The sequence below is a fragment of the Falco rusticolus genome, chromosome 10 (assembly GCF_015220075.1).
Source record: "Falco rusticolus isolate bFalRus1 chromosome 10, bFalRus1.pri, whole genome shotgun sequence".
In the NCBI taxonomy this organism is placed as follows: domain Eukaryota; kingdom Metazoa; phylum Chordata; class Aves; order Falconiformes; family Falconidae; genus Falco; species Falco rusticolus.
Window position 1 is genome coordinate 584,971 of NC_051196.1, and position 22,852 is coordinate 607,822.

Below are 22,852 nucleotides of genomic sequence, written 5' to 3' on the forward strand. Positions count from 1 at the left end.
TTGGGGGCGTCTCTCCTTGACAGTGTCAAGAGCAGTTGTTAAGGGGAGATAAGAGAAAATGCACAGCACAAAACAACTGCATCGGATCTGTGATTCAAAACAATCTGGGGATCTGAACCTGGACCCGAGCTTTGACTTCACCAGCCCAAGATTTCATATTTACAATAGTCAGAATTGCTCTGAAACACCAATAGGCTCAAAACAGATACAAGGGCCCCAAAACACCAAACTTCAACTTGCCTACTCATTTGCAGTGTTGCAGGCAGTTGCTTTCATTACTGGATGGGCCAGAGCTAGTTTTTCTTTCCTGCCTGAATGTTCTGCTTAGACCTTCTTCCTCACTGGACCTGTGCTGTAGCACCTGTCGTTCTCACTTCACTCTGCTTTGCCTTGCCGTGTTGCACACTACCTTGTTCTTCTCCAGCCACATAACATTTCTTCCGTCTTGCTTTGCTGTGTCAGTGACAGTAGGGAGTCCCTATTGTGAAATGTCTTGTACCTTAGAAGTTTAGGCAAACTGGTAGTCATTTTGCTTAATATTTCATTTTTCACATCCACTCAGCTCTCAAGCTAGAAAATGAAAGGGATCCAGAACTGTAACTAGGGATCTGTCACAGTATTTCAGTTTAAAAATAAATAGCAGTTCCACCTACTTGAACCAAAGGAAAGAGTGTGTGCTAATTGGGTCATGCTTATATTGCTGATAGCAGGGGGGGAATAATTTTTAGAAACCAAACTGTAGGGTGTGTAGGTTTAATTAATGGATTAAAAAGTAAAAGTTCTAGGTAACAGATCTGTGCCATGAATACTTACCTTTCTTTTGGCACAGTGGATACAACAAACCTTGTTGGACATCAGTGTCCCTTCAGCAGTGCTATTTTGATGTACTTCACCACACTGACTCTTTTCACCCAGTAATGAGAAGGAAAAGAAAGCCAGTCCAGTAATCTGATCTCTGGATCAGGGTTTAGGGGACCTTGAATTCCCAGCTCTGACTTGGAGTCCCTGCATTTTCCCAAGCAGATTAATTGCATTTCTGTTTCACATCTTCATCAGCAAGGTGGAAACAGTTTCACATTTCCTTCACTCAGGCCATACCTACACTGCATGAAGGAGCAAGCTGCAGGTTTCCTAGGTTAGCAGGCACCAAGCAGAACATCTCATAAAACCCCTATAAATGTCTGTGAACCTGTGAGCTGTGAAGCCATTTAACTGCAAGCACACTGCCCTGCGCTCAGGGATGGACTGCGAGTCTGTGTCTGAGGCGTGCACACATCCTGATTGCCCTGTCTGTAGAGACAGTAAAATATTTTGATGCTGGACATTTGTTTCCGGTGTGTTTGTGCAGTTCTTAGCAGTATTTATTTCTGATTTCAAGTGTGGCTTCTCACCCCAGATTTTACTAAAACAAATTTAAGGCACAGTTCAGCTACATATTACATTGGCAACTTTCCTGCGGCGTATTTTCTCCTATTTAAATTTTTAAGTGAAGTCTCTTTCATCTCCTTTTCCAAAGGAAGAAAAAAGTTACTAGTTTATTTATGTCAGATTGTTTCTCATATTAGTCTCTCTCTTTTTTTTTTTTTTTTTGAGCCCTTTAGCCTTGTCTTATGGGACCAGTGCTCATAGTGGGGTGTGTGAAAGTATCACAGAACTGTCTCTAAGCCTCAGGATTGTCTCTGCAGCCAGGTAGTACAGTTAGCACACACCTGATAGTGACAGGAGATGCCTTTCTCATTTTGTGCCTCATTTGGCACTGTTAGTGCCCTTTAAGGCACCTTTTATTGTGGTATGCATGTTGCATTTTCTCTTTCTTCCAGTCCTGTGCTTATCTATCATTCTACTGGCTGGAGAGCAGCTGGGGGTGTGTGTGTGTGTGTTTGTGTCTGTTGATAGGCATGCAGAGCCCACAAAGAATTGAAGTATATTTTAAGGGATAGTCAGAAAGATCTTGAAGCTGGCATTCAGTGGCACTTTGCTTTTTTCAGTCCCCCACTAATGCCACAGCGAAGTCTAAAATGATCACATTGCAGGAGTATGGCTATTAACGTGCAAGTTATATGACGTATGGGAGGGCAAAGATTAGATTGCTTTGTTCATCACAAATGAGTTTTTCCACATGCCTGGATTGTTCAAGTCTTTATTGTGTGATTTGTAATCTGAAATATGAATCTAAACGGCTGCTAGAAATTTAATTTAGCTGTAGTTTGAAACACCTCATACCGATCACTTGAGATTTAAGCTATGACTCTCATGCTGTCTCAAGCTCATCCTTCTAGATCTGTGGATTATGCTCTTAACCTCTGACTTAATTCTATCCATGGTTACATTTGGGACAATCATAAAAGATCATTCACAACTCTGGCAACCTGCAAGGGTACCTTTCCCTCTGTTCTCCCTTAGCCAGCAAACTGAGGAGTCAGTTGTCAGAGAGATCCAGATGTCGCAGGAATTGGTTCAGAGGGGCTGAAGAGTGAAACATCCCCTGAGCGTGCCAAGCACAGCTTATGGGAGGACCTGGCCCTTCTAGATGGTGTTATGTTTAACTGGACCCTTGCTGGCTTTTCATTACTGTACTTCCACGCTGTCGTTGCGGATGGAATTACCTTGGAGCTAGTTGTTACACTCGGTTCCTGTGCCCGGACTCAGGTACACCTCGCTGCTTCGATTCCATGTGCAGCATTTTAGGGTGATCGCTGCTGTCTGCAGAGGGCTTTGCAGCTGATCTCAAGTGAGCAGAAATGTAGCCTGGAGTATCCTGGGGAAATGGCATAGGAGAGGGGTGGGATTCTGCACTGAGAGGCAGGAAACATCCCCAACTCGTGTAGGTACATACGAGCCCTGAAACTCCCAGGCGCCTCACAGAGGGGAACGTAGGCAGAAGTAACTGTTCGCTCACAGGTGTGATGTCTCAAAGCTGATAACTTCTGGTAAGCCACAGCAGTCCTGTCATGTCACCTTGGGTCACTGGTGATCATAATTCCTTACTCTAGTGTTTATGATGGGGGAGGTGCTAAAATGGAAATGATTTATTAAACAATTTAGCAAAGGATATTCTGAGCTGAAAGTCCCAATTGTTTTTTATTGCACACTTTGTTTGTTTAAATTCAGCCTAGGAACAAAAGCTGTCCCTAAAGCTGGAGGGGAAAGCAAAGCTTTGCTTCAGACTTCCAGCTGGGGCCCCAACATAAGAAGGACGTGGACCTGTTGGAGCAAGTCCAGAGGAGGGCACAGAGGTGCTCAGAGGCTGGAGCACCTCTGCTGTGAGGACAGGCCAAGAGAGCTGGGGTGGTTCAGCCTGGAGAAGAGAGGGTCTGGGGAGACCTTATACCTCCCAGTACCTGAAGGGGCTGAGAAGAAAGCTGGAGAGGGACTTTTTACAGGAACATGTAGTCGTAGGACAAGGGGTAACAGCTTTAAAGTGAAATAATGTAGATTTAGATTAAATATCCGGAAGAAATCCTTCCCCGTGAGGGCAGCCCGGAGAGGCTGTGGGTGCCCCATCCCTGGCAGTGCCCAAGGCCAGGCTGGACGGGGCTGGGGGCAGCCTGGGCTGCAGGGGGTGTCCCTGCCCGGGGCTGGGGGTGGGACGAGGTGGCCTTCAAGGTCCCTTCCCACCCAAACTGTTCTGTGATTCTATGAACTGTATCAGCCATGTGAAACAGCACTTTGTCAGTGTGCAACTTCCCATCTTACCTAAAGTGTTCTTTAAATATTATAATCTTGCAGAACGTTCTTCCCATGAAAGGTGCGCTGAAATGGTCAAATAGAAATCTCAGGAGGTCTGTGACTTTTCCTTTATTTACTATAGTCTGACACAATGGAGCAAAGCATTCCACCAAACAGTTGTATAACTTGATTTTTGGAATTGCTGAATTTCACCAATGATTTTCCCCAGATATTGCAGTCACGTCAGCCATTTATTTGTACAGGCTTTTCAATTTGTGCCAGTCGTTGTGCTGTTTCAGTGTTGTAAACACAGTTGCTATGTCTATGTCACATTGTTGAAATAAGAGGGGTATGTTAATTTTTTTACCTCAGACTAGAAATTTTTAGCTGACGATTATTCAACTTGCTGTAAAGCAGCCTATTAATTGATGGGTAATCTTTCCTAATGCAAAGCTTGTTTGTCAGTAAGAATTATTTCACTGACTACTTTGCTTTGGATGAGCTGTTAATTTACAGCAAAATAAAAAAGTTTTTAAAAAATCTTTTCATAGTAAATTGAAAACAAAGTTGTCTAAATGCAATTGAGGTATCTGTGAATATTCACATCAGTAACCAAAAGCTCTTCACTTCTAATGTTGAAGCCGGCATTTCCATAGTGTTTATACTACTTCAGAAACTTTTGCTTCATTTCTTTTATTTCTGCAGTGATACAGATCTGTAGCAATTGTATGATGGAAAAGATACTGGAGAAATTATCTGTGAGCAAGGATGAGTCTCCCATGTGATGACCATTTTTGCTTTCACGAAACATAACTTATGACCCCGGCTACTTTTGTTCTGCCTTCAAATTCCCATCTGATTTTATCTTTCTCTCACTTGGATGCGAAGAAGAAAAAAGAGCAACTTGTCAGCTGTCACTGCTGTTACCATACTGACCACAGCCTGAGAATGACTTTTTGTAAATGTTGCTGATTTGGAATATTTCTGTCTGTCTCTCTTTCATTACACATTTTTTGTGTCCGTCCTATGCATCAGGGATTGTTTGTGCTCAAGAACAGGATATTCCTCTTGCTGTCCTCCAAGGCACGGCATGCCGATGGGCTGGCATCCCCCACCAGCGTCGATCCCAGACTGTTTTTCTGTGAAATGACTTGGTTCCTCTTGGAACTGAAGTCACCAAAAAGACACTGCATCAGCATAGCACTGTTGTGAGGACTCTATGTGCTCTCTTACAAAGCCTAGCAGAAGTGTGGGGTATTGTGATGACTGCTAATAATCAGCAGTGGATCTGCAAAGCTACATGACTGAGATGGAAGGGAACAGAAACGTAACTGGGATAAAAAGTGTGTCTCTTGAATACAGTACAGCCCATCATCAGCCAGCAAGGTCATCACTCAGTCCTGGACAGGACAGATCTGGTGAGAGAACTAAAGAGACACCACCTTTTCCTACCCCTGCAAGTGCTGCTGCATGCCCTGGTAAAAGGTTTTGGCAGATTAACAGCCTTCACTCCTTATAATTATGAGAACCAGTATATGGAAAACACACCTATTGCTTTCTTACTAGAATATTCCAGTTGTGGGTTTTTTAAAAAAAATTTAAAAGGATACCAGTTCCCTACCCTCCCACTGTACAAAGTCTCATCTCTGGTTAATACTCTTCACCCGTTGCTGCAGAGAGAAGGGGCCAGATTCTGATATCCTGCACAAGCATTATCCCGGTGTCCTTGAAAGATTTGCTGTGATGACAAATGGTTTCTCTTCGTTTCTGCCAAGCTGAGAAAGGCAGGGCAACTGAAGGGCATCATTAAATGCTCTTGATGTGTCTTAGCAATGTAAGGCCCTGCTGTATCTTAGGGATCTTTAGAGGTGATGGCCCAGGTTTACTGACCCTTACATATGCCACAAGGTACAATCAAAACTATTAAGATGGATGCATGTAAAAAGTTGAAATCATATTACTTCAAGTCACTTAGCATGTTAAATCTGGAAGAACCGTGCATTGCTATCAGCAGCACAGGGGCCTGTGGTATGCAGTGCTGGGGCTTTCGATCCCACCTTTCCTGGGGAAAGGCAGGAACTTCAGATCCAGAAATGCAATGCTTTTCACTCTGTAGACCTGGAAGTCACCTGCAAGCAAACTGCTGTTTAGGATCTGTGATGATGCACTCTCATAAGCATAACAAGAAGCAAAGTTGGCATGAAGAAACAATCAGTTTGCTTCGTTAAACAAGTAACTGGGGAACAGCATCACGATTCTGAAAACAGAAGCCCCAGGTCAGACACATCTGAAGGCTTGTCCATGGCTCCTAGATAAAGCCATGTCTTGGTATTAGTAAAATTTTTCTCTCTCTTCATAAAGCTTGGTCATTTTACAACTGTCTCAGAGAGCTGCCCCATTTGTCACACAGCTGGCACAGCACAGTGCTTGGGACATGGCAGCACAGATTCTCCCGTGCCTGGAAATTCTTACGCAGGCAGCGAGGGACATTTGCTACTGCTTCTTTCTCATCCGTTCTTAAGTCTGCCTCAGTGTGCACTATCCCTGTGGCCATGCTTCCGTTTACAAGTAAGGTTCACAAATTCAGCGTGTCTGGATGTAGCTCATGGAGCTGGGGGGGGCAGTGCCTGAAGGAAGCAGCACACTGGTTCAGGAGCCCACTGCAGCAGCCTCCAGGGCTGTTAATCCAGCTGCTTTGACCAAGTGAAAGACCAGTTTGTAACAGTTTCGGACAAATTTCACTGAATTTATTAAGCTTCTAAAGGCTATGGTGGTGTAAGGGGAGATTATCCCTTCATCCGCTGTTGCGTGCTGTGGCTTTGTAACACACACAGCAGCGTGGGCTGGCATCGGGCATGCGGTGTCCTTGGTCACGGAGCTACGAGTCACCTCTCCTGAACAGGCAGAATCAATGTCTCTCTGTGTAAGCATCCCAGGTTTGAAGTCTTGTGGTTGTTTAACTCTATTTTTAGTATGACCTAGAGAGACTCCGAGGAGGAGGCAGGGGTGGCTGGTAGAGCAGTCAAGAGTGCCTCTGTCTGTGTTAATGCTGGTTCTCCACAAGCAGCAGGTTTAAGGGCTCAGGTTCACACGGTTTGTGGCAGTTGTTGAAAGCTTTTCCGAATTCATCTTCAAGTAAATTTCCTCAAGCCAAGTGAGCTTAGGGGCCAAAATTTTATTCTTTATATAAATGCTAAGGTGTAATTGTCTAGACAACAAGTAACTGTAGCTTGTTTAAATTAGTTGAGCAAAAAGCATTCATTACGTCCTGATGCTTTGCAGACACCTGAGCAGGATTTCCTAGAATCTCGGGGACATCTGTGCTTTTTCTGCTTCTCACGCTGGCCAATTAGGAATAGTGCACACAGCGTTTCTCTCTGCATCTGATCTCTCCTGCTGGAGGGAGTGAAATTACCAATAAACAGTTGGCTCATAGTTGTGTCTCAAGGACAGGACATTCTCCCTGCTAATTGGGAGAAAGGGGGAGAATTCTTCTGACCAGTTTCAGAGGGCACATGTCTCAAATCATGAAAGCATAATCCCCTAATAAATCCAAAGGATTCTTGCTCAGAGACATTTAAGCACTTAGAAATGTTTCCTTATAAAGAAAAGCTTATAGTATGCCTCCCAGATGCCTACTACTACCCTTTGAAATGTGACAAAGACCCTGTGGGCACAATTCTCTGCTGAAATGTCATATCTGTGCTGCGGTCCCCACCGTAAATCTTGTGGTTTTTTACAGTGAAGTCTCATGCACAGAAATATAGAATATGTATCAGAGACTACATTACAGGTAGAGGAGGCAGGCTTAGCTTTCTATTAAACCAAAAATGGCAAATACCGAATAGTTTGCAGGAGTCCAGGAGCTTGCATTTTCTCTTTCATTGCTAAGTTGACTTTAGACCAGATGATCAGATGAGGGACTTCACTGGTCTTTATGTGCCATCGTAGAGTTTTCATTTCTCTAATTATTCTGAAGTATCGTGTAGTTTTGGTTGTAGTGAAAGACTGCTGTAAGGGTTATTTGAGAAAAAGTAATAGGTTCTACAGTGACTCTGCCTCTTTTGCAAATTGCACCTTCTGCCCCTGATTTCTAATCCTGCGTTACCCACAAAGAGTTTTGCTCAACTGAGCATGCACCCTTATCTCCCATTGTTGCTCCGGCCACGGTCTCTAAAGCATAGTTGATGACCTGTTTGCTGTGATCTGGTCATGCATTTGCGTGTTTTTATCTAAGTTGTGTGAAAAGGACTGATCTGAATGTCATTAAATATTTTCCTGCACACCCTGGTGTTCAGCATGGTTTGTGGCTGTAGCAGCCAAAGAGGTTTCTGTGTCACTGGAAGGGAAAAAGGAAGTCGGTCCCTCAAAACTGAAGGTGCTGTAAAATGATTGCATCAACTCATGACATAAAGGAGAGAGAGTTGGAGAGCCTAGTGGATTTGTTTCACATGGCAGTGAATTTATAGATGGGAACTACATTTGATAATTTTTTTTCCTTAGTACAACTCATTTTTGTGTCATGCTCATTAGATCAAGGGGGCCAAGGGCTGAGCTTTTTCACAAACTGTCATGTGTAAGTAGGAGAGCCAGTGCCTGACCCCAAAAGATCGCAGGCTGAATGCATTAGACTCATGAAAGACTGGAAGGAAAAGAGGTACAGAGAGAGAAAGTAACTTTCCCAAGGTCATGTAAAATACAGTCTAGACTGGCAGAGTCTAGACCGTACCATAATTCTCACGTCACTAGCCCTCCCCGGGTTTTGGACGTTTTGCTGACAGTAGTTACCCAGGTAGGGGTCCTCGTTGTGAGTTGGGCTCCAGAGAGCTGTAGTCTCTAAGCATACATTATTTTCACAACAGTAATATTGTGACTGTGGCTAACAAAAGTAAAGCATTTTTTCAGCCCGTCAGCACAATCGAGAGATCAGTCTGTAGCCTCTGAAAATGAATTTAAACAGCACTGCCACTATCAAATGTGATTTGAAGTGACTGTATATTTTGTACCTCACTTCACAAGGCCAAGATGATGATGATGATGATATCCTGTATTATCTGTAACATGATGAGGTCATTTCTTGCCCACTCATGTTTCTGGACATTTCAGCTAGGGCAACAGTCATTGCCAATGTCAAGTCTAGTTCTGAAAGATCTGTACCAGCTTCCCCATAATTTTTATTCCAGTAATTGAAATGCTTTCAGATCTGAAAAGAGATGGGCAGTTTTCAAAGTCAGGAATAAGAATAGGGGGGTTGTTTGGTTTTGTTGTATTTTACCAAGATGAATGGTTGCATGGGAGAAATATGAAGAAAATTTGGTGGGGATTTTAAAAAGTAAGTTTGGACTGCACTGCAAATACGCATTTTCTGTGCCTGCCTAGAGTTCGGCTGCTGAACTCTGCAGTCAGCTCTTTCATGGGTTCCTGGAAGATATAAATGACTCTTCGTTAGACCATAAATTGAATATCTTCATGTTAACACATTTGTATTTCCTCTCTTCTTTTTTTAGATTGAATATAAGCTTTGCAATGGGTCTGACAAAGAGTGTGTGTCTCCAACAGCCAAATTCACAAAGAAGGAAACACTGAAGGTATGTGCAAAGCAGCCAAGTCAGCATCAGCTGACTTTCTTTTGCAAAACAAGTAGTACCTTCCAAACAAACCATTGGGAACTACTCTGAGTCATTTCCCAAGACTCAGAGAAGCCTCTGACTCTTCTAGGAGTCATTATAGGCCAAGGGCATTCACAGGCTTTATATATGGGTAAGATTATGTACTGCAAACAGAACAGATCAGTGTAATTATTTCACGTTGTTTGTATGTTCCAGAGCTATTGGGCACCTCAGGAGGATTGTAGTCTTTCAATTGGTCTTGTTAGGAGGGGTACGCCTAGGCAGTCTGAGCAAATTATTGCTTGAACACTTGCCTGTCTACCAAACCAAAAGTACAAATAATTTGGTTTGGATGAAATTAGATTTAATCTGTTTAGTTTCAGGGGTAGGGACTATTGGGTATTCAGTCTCTTTCCATTACTCCCAAAGGAAAAAACAGATTAGATTCTATTTAGTGGAACTTCAGGAACAAAGAAAATACCTGCTATCCTGTTATGCTTTTGTTCTTTCTTGTGCTTATTTCTGGGGAACCTGTGCTGGGTCAAGTTCTGTGTTATATGTGGCTGTCCTTAATGCATTACGTTCTTTCCTCCCTGAAAGAGGCCATGATTACAGCTGCTGTATTTTCTCTGTTCTCAACCAGGTACAAAAAAAAAATTACAGACAGGAGAAGAAAAGAGCTACCAAACAACTCTTCAGTGCTCTAAAGGATCCCAGCGTAGTGATCACAGCAGACTGGCTGAAGGTATTTAATACAGACTATTGCTTCTGAGGGCTGTAGGAAAAAATAAGTGAGAAGTTGTCGATGTGTCTGAGACTTGTACTGGCACTTTTTTTCACTGAAGGAAGACTGAATAATTTTGAGTTGAAGTTGCTGTAAAGCCATACTTAAATAACGGCTAGAAAAGTGGAGTTATGGGGAATATTTACTTTCCATCTTAACCTAATTCAATCCATCTGTATCATGTTCTTAAGTAGCAAAAAGGTCTCAAAAAGTGCATAGTGCAAAAGGAAGTGATAACGTTTCTTTCTTTCTCCCTCTCTGAAATTGGAATCTGCTGGCCTCTTCTCATAGATTTGTTTTTGTACTGAAGGGGGAATAGACAGACTAACAGCCTGGAAATGGGCAGATACAGCTTGTTCTATATATGGTTGGATTTTGTGTTGTCACAGCACAAAATGAAACATATTGGACCTGATGACAACTGTAATTTCTTCTTGTGCAAAGACTCAACTAGTGACAGCTTCTCATTGAAGTCTGAAACTTTGTATGTGCAAAATAAATTTGGATTGACGTTGAGAGACCTTACCTTTGAGCACTGTTTTTCTCCTTGTTTGGGGCCATTTAGTCTTCTTGACTAATAGTGAATTGATTGCCCCTTTTATCATGACAAAACTTAATTTCCAAACATCGTCAAATACATAACTCTAAAAATAAAAAGTAATGTGGGATTTCATGAAACAATACTATCGCATTCGACCGGTGTGGAAAACCTCCAACATTGTTCTATGAGCAGTATTAGAGGCCAGAAAAGTGAGATGCATGTGGTTTATTTGAGAAATTAGATTGGCAATAAAATGTGTCCAGAGTTTAGTGTTGATGATAGATAAATATAGAGATACTTGTTTTTAATATAAAATGCCTATTGCCTGTTTGCTGTGGCTGGAAATTTCTGGTTCAGCAACAAATAATGCTGGACCACAAAAACAGAACAGTGTCATAAAATTTGAAGCTTGGCCTATGTACATTGAAGATATGAAGACCTTAGGCAAAATCTAACCTTACTGAGAAACTTCCCCATTCTTAAAGCTGTTATCTTTAATATACACTATCAGAGTTAATGTTTTCTGTACAGGAGAGCGAGTGCATGGAGTAAACCAGCCGGAGAAAGTGCTTTTAAAAATGGGGTATTTGACAAAACCCATTAACACCTCTCTTATGCAGAATGCTATTAAAATGACTTACAAGTCAAGTTAGACTAGCTATAACATTTTTCTGTGCAATGTTCTAATTGGAGTGTCTTCCATGATTATTAACAAATCACACTCACATCAGCCAGCAGTGCTGGTTGTCTAAAATATTAAGCAAGCTGCTCACACTAAGCCAGTAATAAAAATATGAAGATTAGATTCTGATAGCCAGATTCACAAGGTCTGGGATTTTGCCATGAGAACCATAGGACTGCTCAGATACTGCACTGTGTTTTCCTAAGTGCATCGTAGTGTGGCCTTGGGAGAAACGTATACTGGCAGTACTGTATAAATACTGAATAAATGCTGTTTCTCTTTTAAGGAGCAACTTAAGTGCCATTTTTTGTTCCCTCCCTGCTTCCCTCCAGATTCGTGGGACTCTGAAGAGCTGGACCAAGCTGTGGTGTGTTCTGAAACCAGGAGTGCTGCTGATTTATAAGACGCCAAAGATCGGACAGTGGGTTGGGACAATCTTGCTCCATTCTTGTGAGCTGATCGAGAGACCCTCCAAAAAGGATGGCTTCTGTTTTAAACTTTTTCATCCTTTGGATCAATCAATCTGGGCTGTAAAGGTAACAAGCCTGATGCGTCAAACAACCTCTTCTGGGTCACCAAAGAGTCTGAGCACTAGTATTAGCTGGCATTGATATTACCTAGATTTGCAGTAACTCAGTTGCTGTTAGTGATGGTGAATTGACTGCATCAGAAGATTAAAGACACCAAAGCTTGGTCATAATATGACATCAGAGGAATGTGGTGCATTGTGAGTAGTGACACAAATGTGTCATTCCTGGTGTATAGATGCATGCATAGAATGAAGAAAGGGGAAACACGTTAGTGCAGGAAAAAGGATCAATACTTAGAAGCTATATCAAGCCATGGCCAACATCTTTAAAAAGAGATGAGATATAAACCTTAATTAACTGACTTCTGCGAAACAAGGATACACAAAACACCGAATGCTTTGCACAGCATTGGAAGAGGGCTGGCAAAGTGACAAAAAACGGATTAATAATGTGACTTTTTTCTCTAGTGCCTCTGAGGTTTGCGTGCGTTTGTGATGGACTTGGAACTCTGTGGTCTGCTCAAGCCTTGATGGTTCCAGAAAAGTGTGACTTTGGATAGGTTGCCTTAGTTTTCTCTTCTTTGAAATGGAAATAGTGAGGTTTTCTCCCCTTCACTTTTGAGTTGTTTTTCAGTCGTGTTGTTACCCACAGACTGAAACAGTCTATTCCTATACACACACAATAACTCCTGCAGTGACCTCTGGATCTCCCTGTAATGCAAATGATTAGTAATTTCTCACACTTCCTAAAATAACTCCCTGCAAATTGGAGAGAGCTGCATTTCTTTTTTTTTTTTCTTTCCTTTAAAAATAGGCAAAATGAAAAAAAATATTATCTAATGCCTATAAGCAAAGAGCAAGACCCCAGTACCTCCTGAGAAGCATGAGAGCAACATCTCTTGGATACCCTGAAGACAAAACTCAAATGTTCTTGAATTCTTGTTTCCCCATTAAAAACAGTGACTCAGCAGAGTTACTGCAGACATAAATTCTCTAGGAGACATCACCGGTGTAAGCAAGGCATTACAAGCTAGTGCCTTGCTGCAAGGTGGTCAGCAGAGTAAATCTGTTTGGAAAGACGCGTGTGAAAGGGATGAAGGCATTTGTCATTGGCATCAGAAGATCTAACAAAATGGAGGGGAAGCCCTGTGGGAGCAGATCAAAAGGCTTACTCCTGCTCATCCCTGCAGTTAATTGAACAGTTCTAAACACAACTGTACAATCACTGTAAAAAGTCTTGCAATTTTTAATAAGGTAGGAGGAGAGAATTAAAATTAACCTCAAAAACCAGGGGTAAGAACTGCTATTTTCTGACAGTAGCTCAGCTCTGATCTCTGCTTAGATGCAGTGCTTTTGCTTTAAGTCCCAAAGGTTTCATTGCTACCTTGCTTATTCAGTTTTGAGAGTTCTGATGCTTTTTTAAATCAGAGCATGCACCCCAGAGAGTTGCTGATCATTTGCTGTCCCTGAACAAAACAATTCCTTGTGACTTGACAGGTCAACTCAATTCTGCTGAGAAGGACCGTCAGGTGAAGTGGTGAAAAAGTAGAATCAAAAGTGCAGTCAGGTACGGAAAAGTAGTGTCTCTGACATATCTGAAGTGTTGTGCTAGAATGCCCTTCCTTTGATACGAGTCATCCAAAAGCAGGAGGAGCTTTTATCAATATGCATATGTATCTGAGCGTGTGTATGTATATCTAAATCTTGTCGCTTTTTAGAAAATATATGACAGAAATAGGAATTAGTGTATTAAATATGAAGGGAATATATCTCTGAAAACATTCGTGTACTAGAGGAAGTCCCAAGAGATTTTAATTTTAAAGTCAAAGTAATACGCTAACTCATTTGAGACAGATATTTAGAAAGTTAACATCTGAGCTGCGTAGTAGGATATTCCCTGAAACCTGAACTCAGCGTGGGTTGTTATGTGTGGTAGATGCTTTCAGCCACAAGGTGAACACCAAAATACACATCAAGAAATCCACCAGTGAACTGCTTGATGTCAGAGAAGCTGTCTGCACTCTGACAACAGTTTTAAGGCTAAAACTGCTAAAAATACTGTTTCATTTTATGTCATTTCATGGCCACCTTTTAAAGCAACTGGAGCAGAATTGAGTGATGTACACTGGTTCTGTATAACTGTGCAAAGAAAGCCTATTTCTCGTGAAATATAGATTAGCCTGAGCTTAAGCAAAAAGCCCAAGTTACTGTCCATCACAATAGAAATAAGATCTGGCTAAACAGCTTTCCCTTTTGGCTTAAATGGCTTGTGAGATTTTCAGGTGTTTTCCAGACTGGAGTTGATGGTCCAGCTTTGACTCACATCAGTGGACTTGCAGCTAACTCAGGGTAATTGATGAGCACCTTTGTACATGTTGGCCTGGCTGCTCAGCAGTTTTTGGATCTAACTGCAGGGTTCAGTCCTGGAACAAATGTCTGGTTCAAGCACTGCCCTGCGCATTTATAGTTGTGCTAGCCAAGTAAGTCTGATGGGCAGGCATTTAACTCCGATTAGAGCAGGGCAAAATTTTGGGGTACCCTTCAAATGGCAGGTAGGTAAGCTGTAAGACCACTACTTATAGTTGAAAGCTAAATATTTGCACCAGGGAACTGTTTTTCCTATAAAACTCTCAGATGTCTAGAGCTATCTTAGAAACATTGCTAAGGGGAGAGAGTCCTTTGTTCTACACTGCTTCCCTGGCTTTTCAGTGGTTTTATCCTGAAACTCCTGCACAGTGCAAACGGATTACACCTTTAACCTGTTTGCTCTGCCTGGACCTTTGTAACCCAAGACCAAAACTGCCAAAGTCTCAAAATCAGTCAGCTGCGCAAGCAGCAATAGAAAAGCTTCCCCCTCACACTCCGAGTGCTGCCGCAGAGGCCCTTTGTCCATTGCGTGAAGGCGGCGGGATCCCACGCTGCTTCAGGGAAGACACTTTTTGCCAAGATGACTGCAGGACACCTGGTGATCAGTGTGGGGGTGTGAGGGCCTGTCCTCTTGCTTCGCAGAGGGAGTACAGGGCTATCAGCTGGCAGGGTTTGCTCAGCTGTCCCCCAGAAATGTCCTGGAATAGTTGCATTTTCCCTTTGAGCTTGCTCAGAAGCTGCTGAGCAGTGTGGTGTGGGAAGGCGTTTATTGACTGCAGCTTGTTCTGACATTTATTTAGAATGCTAAATGAGTGGGGGTCTGACCCACTGAATCTGGGAATATATATAATTTGAATTTTGCTGATTTTAAGAACTTTTGAGTCATTCCTTTAAAGAAAAAGTTCTAGTAATGGGCTTATGCTGCCACTTTTACAGTTGTTTGTTCTACTCCATAGTATAACACAGTTAGTTTCATCTTCGTCCTTACAGTTATCCATGGTACCGCTGATGAAAGGGATTCTTTCCCCTTTTTTAAGCTTTGTTTTAGGACTCTCCAAAACTAGTCATGCTATCTAAAACAGTGTGAGTCCACTCCTTTTTCCAAAGCCTAATCAGCATCTGTTTGATAATGCCTTTTGGGTCTCAAATCAAATGTAAAGACGGGAATGATCTCAAGATGATCCTTTCTTCATTCTGCTGTCTAGAGGCTGCAGCTGAGCTCTGGGTCCCAGTGCAGCAGGGAAAACATTAACTTTTAGTGAGAGATAATTGTCTTGGAGGTCTTAGACTCTAAACAGGCATGATGCTCAAATGCTGGGAGACAGAAAGCATTACCGTCTTTGCCGTGCAGATGCAGAGCCTCATTTTCTCTGTGGAGATGTTGACTTTATTTTTACGGCCTACTCTTCTTTTCCTCTTCTTTCTGTGGGAAACAGGCCACTCCATGTATGTCCATGCCTTACTATTGAATATATTTCCAAAGTGACCTGGCTGCTCCTCATGTTTATCCACATGCCTAAATGTCTGTTAAAACCTCATGTTATTCCCTCCTTCCCTTTCTTCCCTTTGCTCCATTTTTTTTGGTAATGGTTCTCTGGATCTGTACTGTTTGGCTGTGGGTTTTTCCTCCAACAGAGCAAATACCAACCTCTGCGCTGAAAACACAAGTAGTGGTGTGGTCAACAGCTCTCAAACACCCTGCTCAGCTGCAAGCTACCGAAAGGGAAAATGCCATTGGGAATGATGCCTGATTGCATTAATGTCACTAGTAATGTCTTAAGCTGCTCTGTTCTGGTTTACTAATCTAATCTCAACTTTGCCAGTCCTCACTGTTAAGCCTTTAAACAGTCTTAATTTTGTGAAACTCTTGTGGGAGAGGGGAAGGGAAAAAGAAGTGAGTAACAAGGATCCCGGTTTCTCCTGGCAGCAGCAGAACCCTGCAGATGTGAAGACCAGAAGCTAGGCTGGAGACTGTTGTCTTCTCAGCACTACATCTTTGTGGCATACACTCAGAGACAATTTGGTGCTTGTCCTATGCTTGCACTCTTCTATTCTTTCCATTCAAACCAAACTCTTTGGTTTTCTGGGTGGAACTCCGAAACAAAAATCCAGATGAAACCACCATTTAACTACCAGACACTTGTATACCAGAGCAGTTTTCGGTAGCAGTTTACTTGCTCACCAGCTAACGCTAGGGAGAAGACCTTCTTGCAGGGAGCAGAATGGAATACTGCAAAGGCCCGTGTAAGGGAGGAGAGGCATACTCAAACTGCAAAAATACGTCTACAGATTTTCAGCATTGTGTGCTATTCTCAAGAAACTCAGGGAAATATTTATTTGAGCAGACTCCCAGTTCCACCCTGCAGTTGGCATAGTGGTTCTGTGAGTATTGGTGACATTTTCTGCTCTGCATTTATTTCTGTCATGATGTCTGCGTATTTGAGAAAGGATCTGCTTTCATGTTTGTTACAAAGTGAGGAAGAGGAGGAGCTGAAGGAGGCTGGGTCACTTTGGAAATGCAACGGAGGAGGAGTGACTCCTATTTATTTCAGCCAGGTTGTGGCATGAAGCCCATACAATGGGAGTATGAAGCTCTGCTCACTGGGTACAGGAACTGCCTTTTTTAGCAGCTTCTGGAGCTCGAAAGAGGGAAAAACAGGGAGGAGATCAAGGTGGGAGCCTGTGGTTCTGCTCAAAGCAGTGCCTAATCCAAGATGGACTCTACCTCCCTGGCAGTCATTTCTGGAGGGTTGTGCTGAACGGATTGTGGCAGGATGTTTACCAGACACTGTAATCTTTTTTTTGCTACGGCTCTTAAACCAAAGGCAACATAAACAAGCAAAGCCTACTTTTGTTAAAGCCTGAAGGGGCCGTTACCCCAGGCACCACAACATAATGTTCTCAAAGGGTCTGGACGTACAGGTGAAGGGGGCTGCATCCCAGCAGCATGTGTCCATGCTGGGAGACATTTGGTCCCGAGTCTGTGGTTTTCCCTGTCTCCTCCTTTCCCACAGACAGGTTTGCAGGATGGAGTTTCCCCTTTGTTTCCTTCCAGAAAAGCTGTCATTGCCTCTCTGCTAGAGGCACTCACAGCGCAAGGTGTGGGTTCTGCCACACTGCCAGGCTGCAGACAGACTCGGTGCGTGTTGTGTGGGACATTCTGTTCAGGTGTTGCACAAAGATGGCCAATAGAAAATATTTGACTGTTTTTGTCCCAAGCAACAGAAATGAGATTCTTCCATTCCTGAAGATCTGAATAAAACAGAGTAGGTTTTGGACTGAGCATTGGTTAGACCAAGCCCCATTTACGTCAGAGTTCATTACTGCTTTGGAGTTGCAGCAGCAATATCATGATTACTGATGAGTCTATAAATTACTCCATCTGCTCCTTCCTTCTCTCCTATCACAAACATACACACTCTGCCCAGGAAGGGTAGAACGACGCTGAACAGGCCATTGCATCTTCTGTGCCTTACATCTTTTTGTCTGGGTGCATTTCCAGGGCCCAAAGGGAGAAAATGTTGGTTCGATCACTCAGCCTCTTCCCAGCAGCTACCTGATTTTCAGAGCAGCCTCTGAATCGGATGGTAAGTTTTGGTCTTTGTTTGCCTTCTCCGGATTGCATACCCTGTGCTAGTTAAGAAAATAGGTTGATGCAAACAGAAAGGCATGTGAAGGAAAAAGTGGCTGCTCACCCAGCTTGAGATGCCGTTCATTAGCAATGGTCGGAATAGGTCAAGCATACTACAGGCACAGTTCGCATTCCTCAGTGAACGGCCACCTTTCTGGGCATGTGTGTGCAAGAAGGACTTAGGCTTGTAGCTGGGGAAAAAACACTTAAGTCAGTATGTATATAGTATACTAAAGGATGAACGGAGTTGATCCCAAAATTGGGATGAGAGAAGGGCTTAACTGTTTCCTCAGTTCAGCAGAGACTTCAGTGGGTTATCTGCCTATGTCTTATGCTAGGTAGCGATCTGTTGGAGGAAAATAATACAGTAATACTGAAGAACTGTTGATAGATCTCTCTCAACCACCAGAATTTTCCTATCGACTTGCTGTACCATGGTTTACAGTACAGCAGGCCCAGATGCTGGTGACTCCACATGTAAAATACCATTCTGGGAATTCACAAAATTATGGAAGGTAAATTTAGGTCAATACATAATGGGCATGCCAGCTTGCTATGTGAAAATCTCCACAAATTACTTTAGTGGACCTAAAAAATCAGTGATTTATAAGTAGATAAGAAGATTAAAACTCATTCCATTTGACCTTCGGTGTAATTTTATATTTTTTTTCCATAGTGAATTAACCCAGGCTGTTCATTTTATGGATATTTTTCACCTACCTCACCAAGGGTGTTCATGTAGCCCATGTGCTCCTTTGGGTCTCATCTAGAGTAACTTTCAAGGACACAAGGATTTTTTTTATGGAGCACAGTGGGCTTTGAAAGTGGTGTCCTTTTGATCCAGAGGTTAAGTTTTAGGTTTTCCTGAAGGCTGGAAATGGGACAATGTCAAGTGCACATTTGACATGGCACTCAGAGTAGGAGGAAACCTTCTTTCGTTACAGGCTGGGTGTGCTTTTCTTCCTAGTACTGTGCAAAGAGGGCTGTTGATAGGGAGGGATACCATTTGGACACTCAAAGCTGCTTGCAGATGCCAGTGTAGTGAAATGATATGAAGATAAGTGGAACTTGTAGAGCCGTAGAAGCACGTCTGTTTCTTTCAGTGTTATGCTTTCATAGCTTATGGAACATTACAGCTTATTTGTGTAATGAAATACAGGATTCCAAGCCGGCTCTGATTACCACCTGTCTAGAAAAGGATAGTTTGATACAATAGTCTCTTGGAGATAAAAAGTGCTGTTGGGGTAGAGCTGCTAAGTTACAGGCATTTCAAATCCTGAATGTACAGATATCCCACAGAATAGATGTATGAAACAGTCCCACAGAGTTCTTAGGCACCAAATAGCTTCAACTACTGTCTGTCAATCCGTATGTTCTAAATTATTATTTTTTTTAGGGACCCATGTAACTTGTCTTTCCATTAACTTAATTAGAAAGTGTGCAAAGGGACCAATGTGGTCATTGTATATACTCAAGAGAAACTGCTGTCTCATAAAGTACTTTTTTTTTTCCTGGCATTTCAGCTACCTTCTAAATGAAAACTTTCATTCTGGTGGAGACCTAATGATCAAACCTTAAAGCCAGCCTGGTAAAGAGAGCTGTGGCTGAACTTCCACCTTCTCTTTTACAACGACTGCCGTACGTTAGGTTGAGTAGAATAGCTTTAGATTTGTTCTAAGGAACCTTGCCCATAAAGGCTCCCAAGCTAGCAGTAGCTCCCAAGACATCATCAGAGGTGAGACTTTTCTAGCTGTAATCTCTCTGTCTGGGTCACACAACGCCTGCTGAAAAAGCACAAAAGGGACCATATCTGGGACATGAGAATTTTCAATATTTAAATGCCTGCGGGAAGCTTTGTGCCCAGTGAATTACTACGTGTCTCTGGTGTCATAAAAGCTTAAAATAGTGAGTTACTGAAACATATTTTAAAGCCAAGATATTGGCCAAGATTCTTGGAGAGCATGCAGAGGCCAGACAGATCGAAGTAGAGTTAGTTTAGGATTTAGTATGATTTTCCTGTACTGTGCTGGTTCTCTATAGTAGGGTCTTCAGGTTAGATGGAAAGCTAATGTGATCAAGGGAAGGAGGAGGAACTGTGATACCTGTCAATCAAATGTCATAAACACGTATGTAGAAAATAACTAGGTCTTTGATTAAGGGTGAAATAATATGTGCTCTTGAATAGCACTAGTGATGCCCTGGAGCCACCTGCACAGGTTTGGAGCACTCACATTGTGCCTGGTAGATCCTCACAGTCTGAGGAGGTGACGTGGAAGCCAGCATGAAGTGAAGCTTTGGGATGTGTCCATTTAGCAGTGGACTTCACAAAAAAATGTGATACAGTATTGCACCAGAAATGCTAGCATGAAAAGTGGTGTAATTTTCAGCTGAATGAGAGTATTTGACTTCACAGCTGAGGTCAGTGAGCTGTGAGAAGTGGCTGTGCCTTGTGCAGGAAGGGAAGGATGTGAATCAGCAGGCAAGAGAGAGAAACAGCTGATACATCCAGGACAGCCTCCCTCCCAAACACCAGAGCTGTCCTGGCATCGCGACTGTGCCATGCTGCTTTGGTTCGTTAGCCTTTGTGGGGGCAGTTTTGGGGGTATCTGCTCCACTGAGCGGTGTAGACAGGCTGACAAATGGCCAAACACATGGTGTCACACTCAGAGGTGAGTGACTTAGGAACATTATTAACGTCAGTAGGTGGTATAAAACATATGCAGCCAAGGACACAAGGAATAGAAACTGTTACATTTAAAGAAATCTGTATAAACTGCAGCAAATTAAGGCTTGTACTTTGCAATTAATACAATTTGATTTTAAGCTCAGAAGACACTACTGAAATGGCTGTAGACTGTTACATAGCTTTACCTGTTGTAAAGAGGTGTCTCCAAGAAGGTGTACCTGAGTTTGTTTGGTTTCTTTAACGCACTGAACAAACATACAGGATGCAGTTCTGGTGAAGAGAGGCAGGAGCTGAAGGCAGAATGAGCCTAAGCTCGCTGACACAACTGGGGCAGGTGGAATCTGTTCCCTAGCATAATGTTAGCGTATATTTGTAGTATGTTCACATCTCCTCCGTAGATGCAATATGGTGTGAATCTACAGCATCTCTGAGGAGGTGTCCTGACCATCTTCTTCCCGTGTTAGTGGAAAATGAACCACAGAGCATTTGGCAAATTTAACGTTAATTCATAGAGGCCTCTGACTTACTGGGGAATATTGAGTTGCAGCGTATGTTAGATGTACAGTTCTGCTATCCGGGCAGCTATATCATGATCAGCAGCTACATGTCCTACTTCTTCTCTCAACATTTCAGAATGTCTTTCTCCCCCTCTGCTGTACCATCTGTGACAGACTGTTGGCAGGATTTAAGGTCCTGACTTCTGGACAGCCTGCAGAACCGCTGCCAAGCTACAGGAGATTTCACACTCAGAGACCACAGTAGCAGTCTGCTTTATGATGTGTTTTAAAGACACGTGGAAGGTCACGTCAGCCTACAGGCTCAACATGTACAGGCACAGGGTCTTTCTTTCTTGGCAGTTTCGGAAAAGAAAATTGCTTTTTCCAAACCAGTGACTGTATATGCATTTCGGGTTTGTGCTGATTCGTGGCTTAGAATTAGTAGTTTAAACCTGTCCCAAGCTTCCTGACTGGACCGTTCCAGAGCTGCCCCTGGGATTTCAAACCAGTGCTCCAGACCTCCTAAGCATTTTGAGTCGCCTGCTTAAATCTCGTAGTGCGGATCTCCACCTTGCCACGGGCAGTGCCACCGAAGGGGTTGCTAGAGAAATTCAAAGTGGCAGATTACCAAGTGGTGAAGGCTTAACAGTGGAACTCTAAACCACACTTACATTTTGTTCCCTGTGTCTGTCCTCTCCTCCAGGCATGCTTTGGGTAGTCTCTGTTGCCTGGTGTGGATGGAGTTGTGTGGAAATCCTGACGGCCTGGCTTACAGTGTTGTTATTTCATTGTTAGGCACTGGCCCTTCCCCCAGAATTGATGCCCTGATCTAGGGAGGAAATTAGATTACTGAAATAAGGGTCGCACACAGAAGCAGTGAACCAGGAGGAAGATTGCAATTTGATACCAAGTTCACAATGAAATGTATCAATGGATCCTGGCAGTACTGGGAAAATTAGAATTTACCTTCTCAGCTTTATGTCTGCCCTTCATATTTCTTAGACCTTTCACAGCAGTTTAAAATCCAGGCATTTGCAACCAGACTTCATTTAGCTCAGTGCATAAACTGTACCTGCAGCTAACTGAGAGATTGCATCCTTGCATCCTGACAGCCAAATTGTAAAAAATTATGCATTGTACATCAAAATAAGCAGTCAGCTGAATATGATGACCTTCATGTTCACTGACTGAACCAAATCAGCCTCTTCTTCATCATTCGTGATTTGTGTGCACTTGAGCAATATTCATCGTTTCCAGGTGACAGTCTACTTCAGGCTGATTTTTAAAAGCATCTATCTTGCAAGTGTGAGGCACGAGGCCAAAAGCTGGATGACTTTAATAATTCAAGAAGAATAATATTCCCTTAGTGATGCCTGTCTGGAGGAATGTATGGTTACTAGGTATGAGGCTTTTGAAGTCTTAATTGACAAGAGATTCATTCCAGACCTTCTGTAGCTACAGGAATGCAATGGAAAAAAAAGTATAGTCCCAGACTGAGATTTTGGTGTGCAACAATGTGATTCCATCTTGAGCAGATTTTTGTTATTGGTGAGTCCTGAGAGAACACTGGCTACTCCTCTAGGATCAGCTGTTGCAAGATGTGGCAGATAGACTTGGCACATCAAATTATGAGTTGTCCTAGGTGGGTAAAGAATTTCGAAGCTGAATAGCTTGGATGTTTTCAATACTGTTGTTCAATGCAAATACAATTCTGTGTGATATTGTTGTAATTTGGATCTGAAGACTATGACGGTCTCAAGTTATTCCTTGAACTGAACCTAGGTTAGCAGCATAGGCAATCTTCAGTTGTTTTGGGGTTTTTTTTGCCAAGGGGGAGGAGAAGTGGTTTTCATCACT

The 22,852-nt window shown here is 42.7% G+C and overlaps 1 protein-coding gene across 3 annotated transcripts in view; it reads left to right on the top strand.

Annotated features, from left to right (window-relative positions):
• The window catches only part of OSBPL5 (oxysterol binding protein like 5), a 184,237-nt gene that overhangs the window by 125,845 nt on the left and 35,540 nt on the right, over positions 1-22,852 (top strand). For all 3 annotated transcript variants that reach the window (XM_037402494.1, XM_037402496.1, XM_037402497.1), the window contains 4 exons: positions 9,177-9,257; positions 9,922-10,023; positions 11,618-11,821; positions 17,684-17,768. In XM_037402494.1, the coding sequence (XP_037258391.1) occupies positions 9,177-9,257; positions 9,922-10,023; positions 11,618-11,821; positions 17,684-17,768 (472 nt within the window). The remainder of the gene's footprint in view (positions 1-9,176; positions 9,258-9,921; positions 10,024-11,617; positions 11,822-17,683; positions 17,769-22,852) is intronic.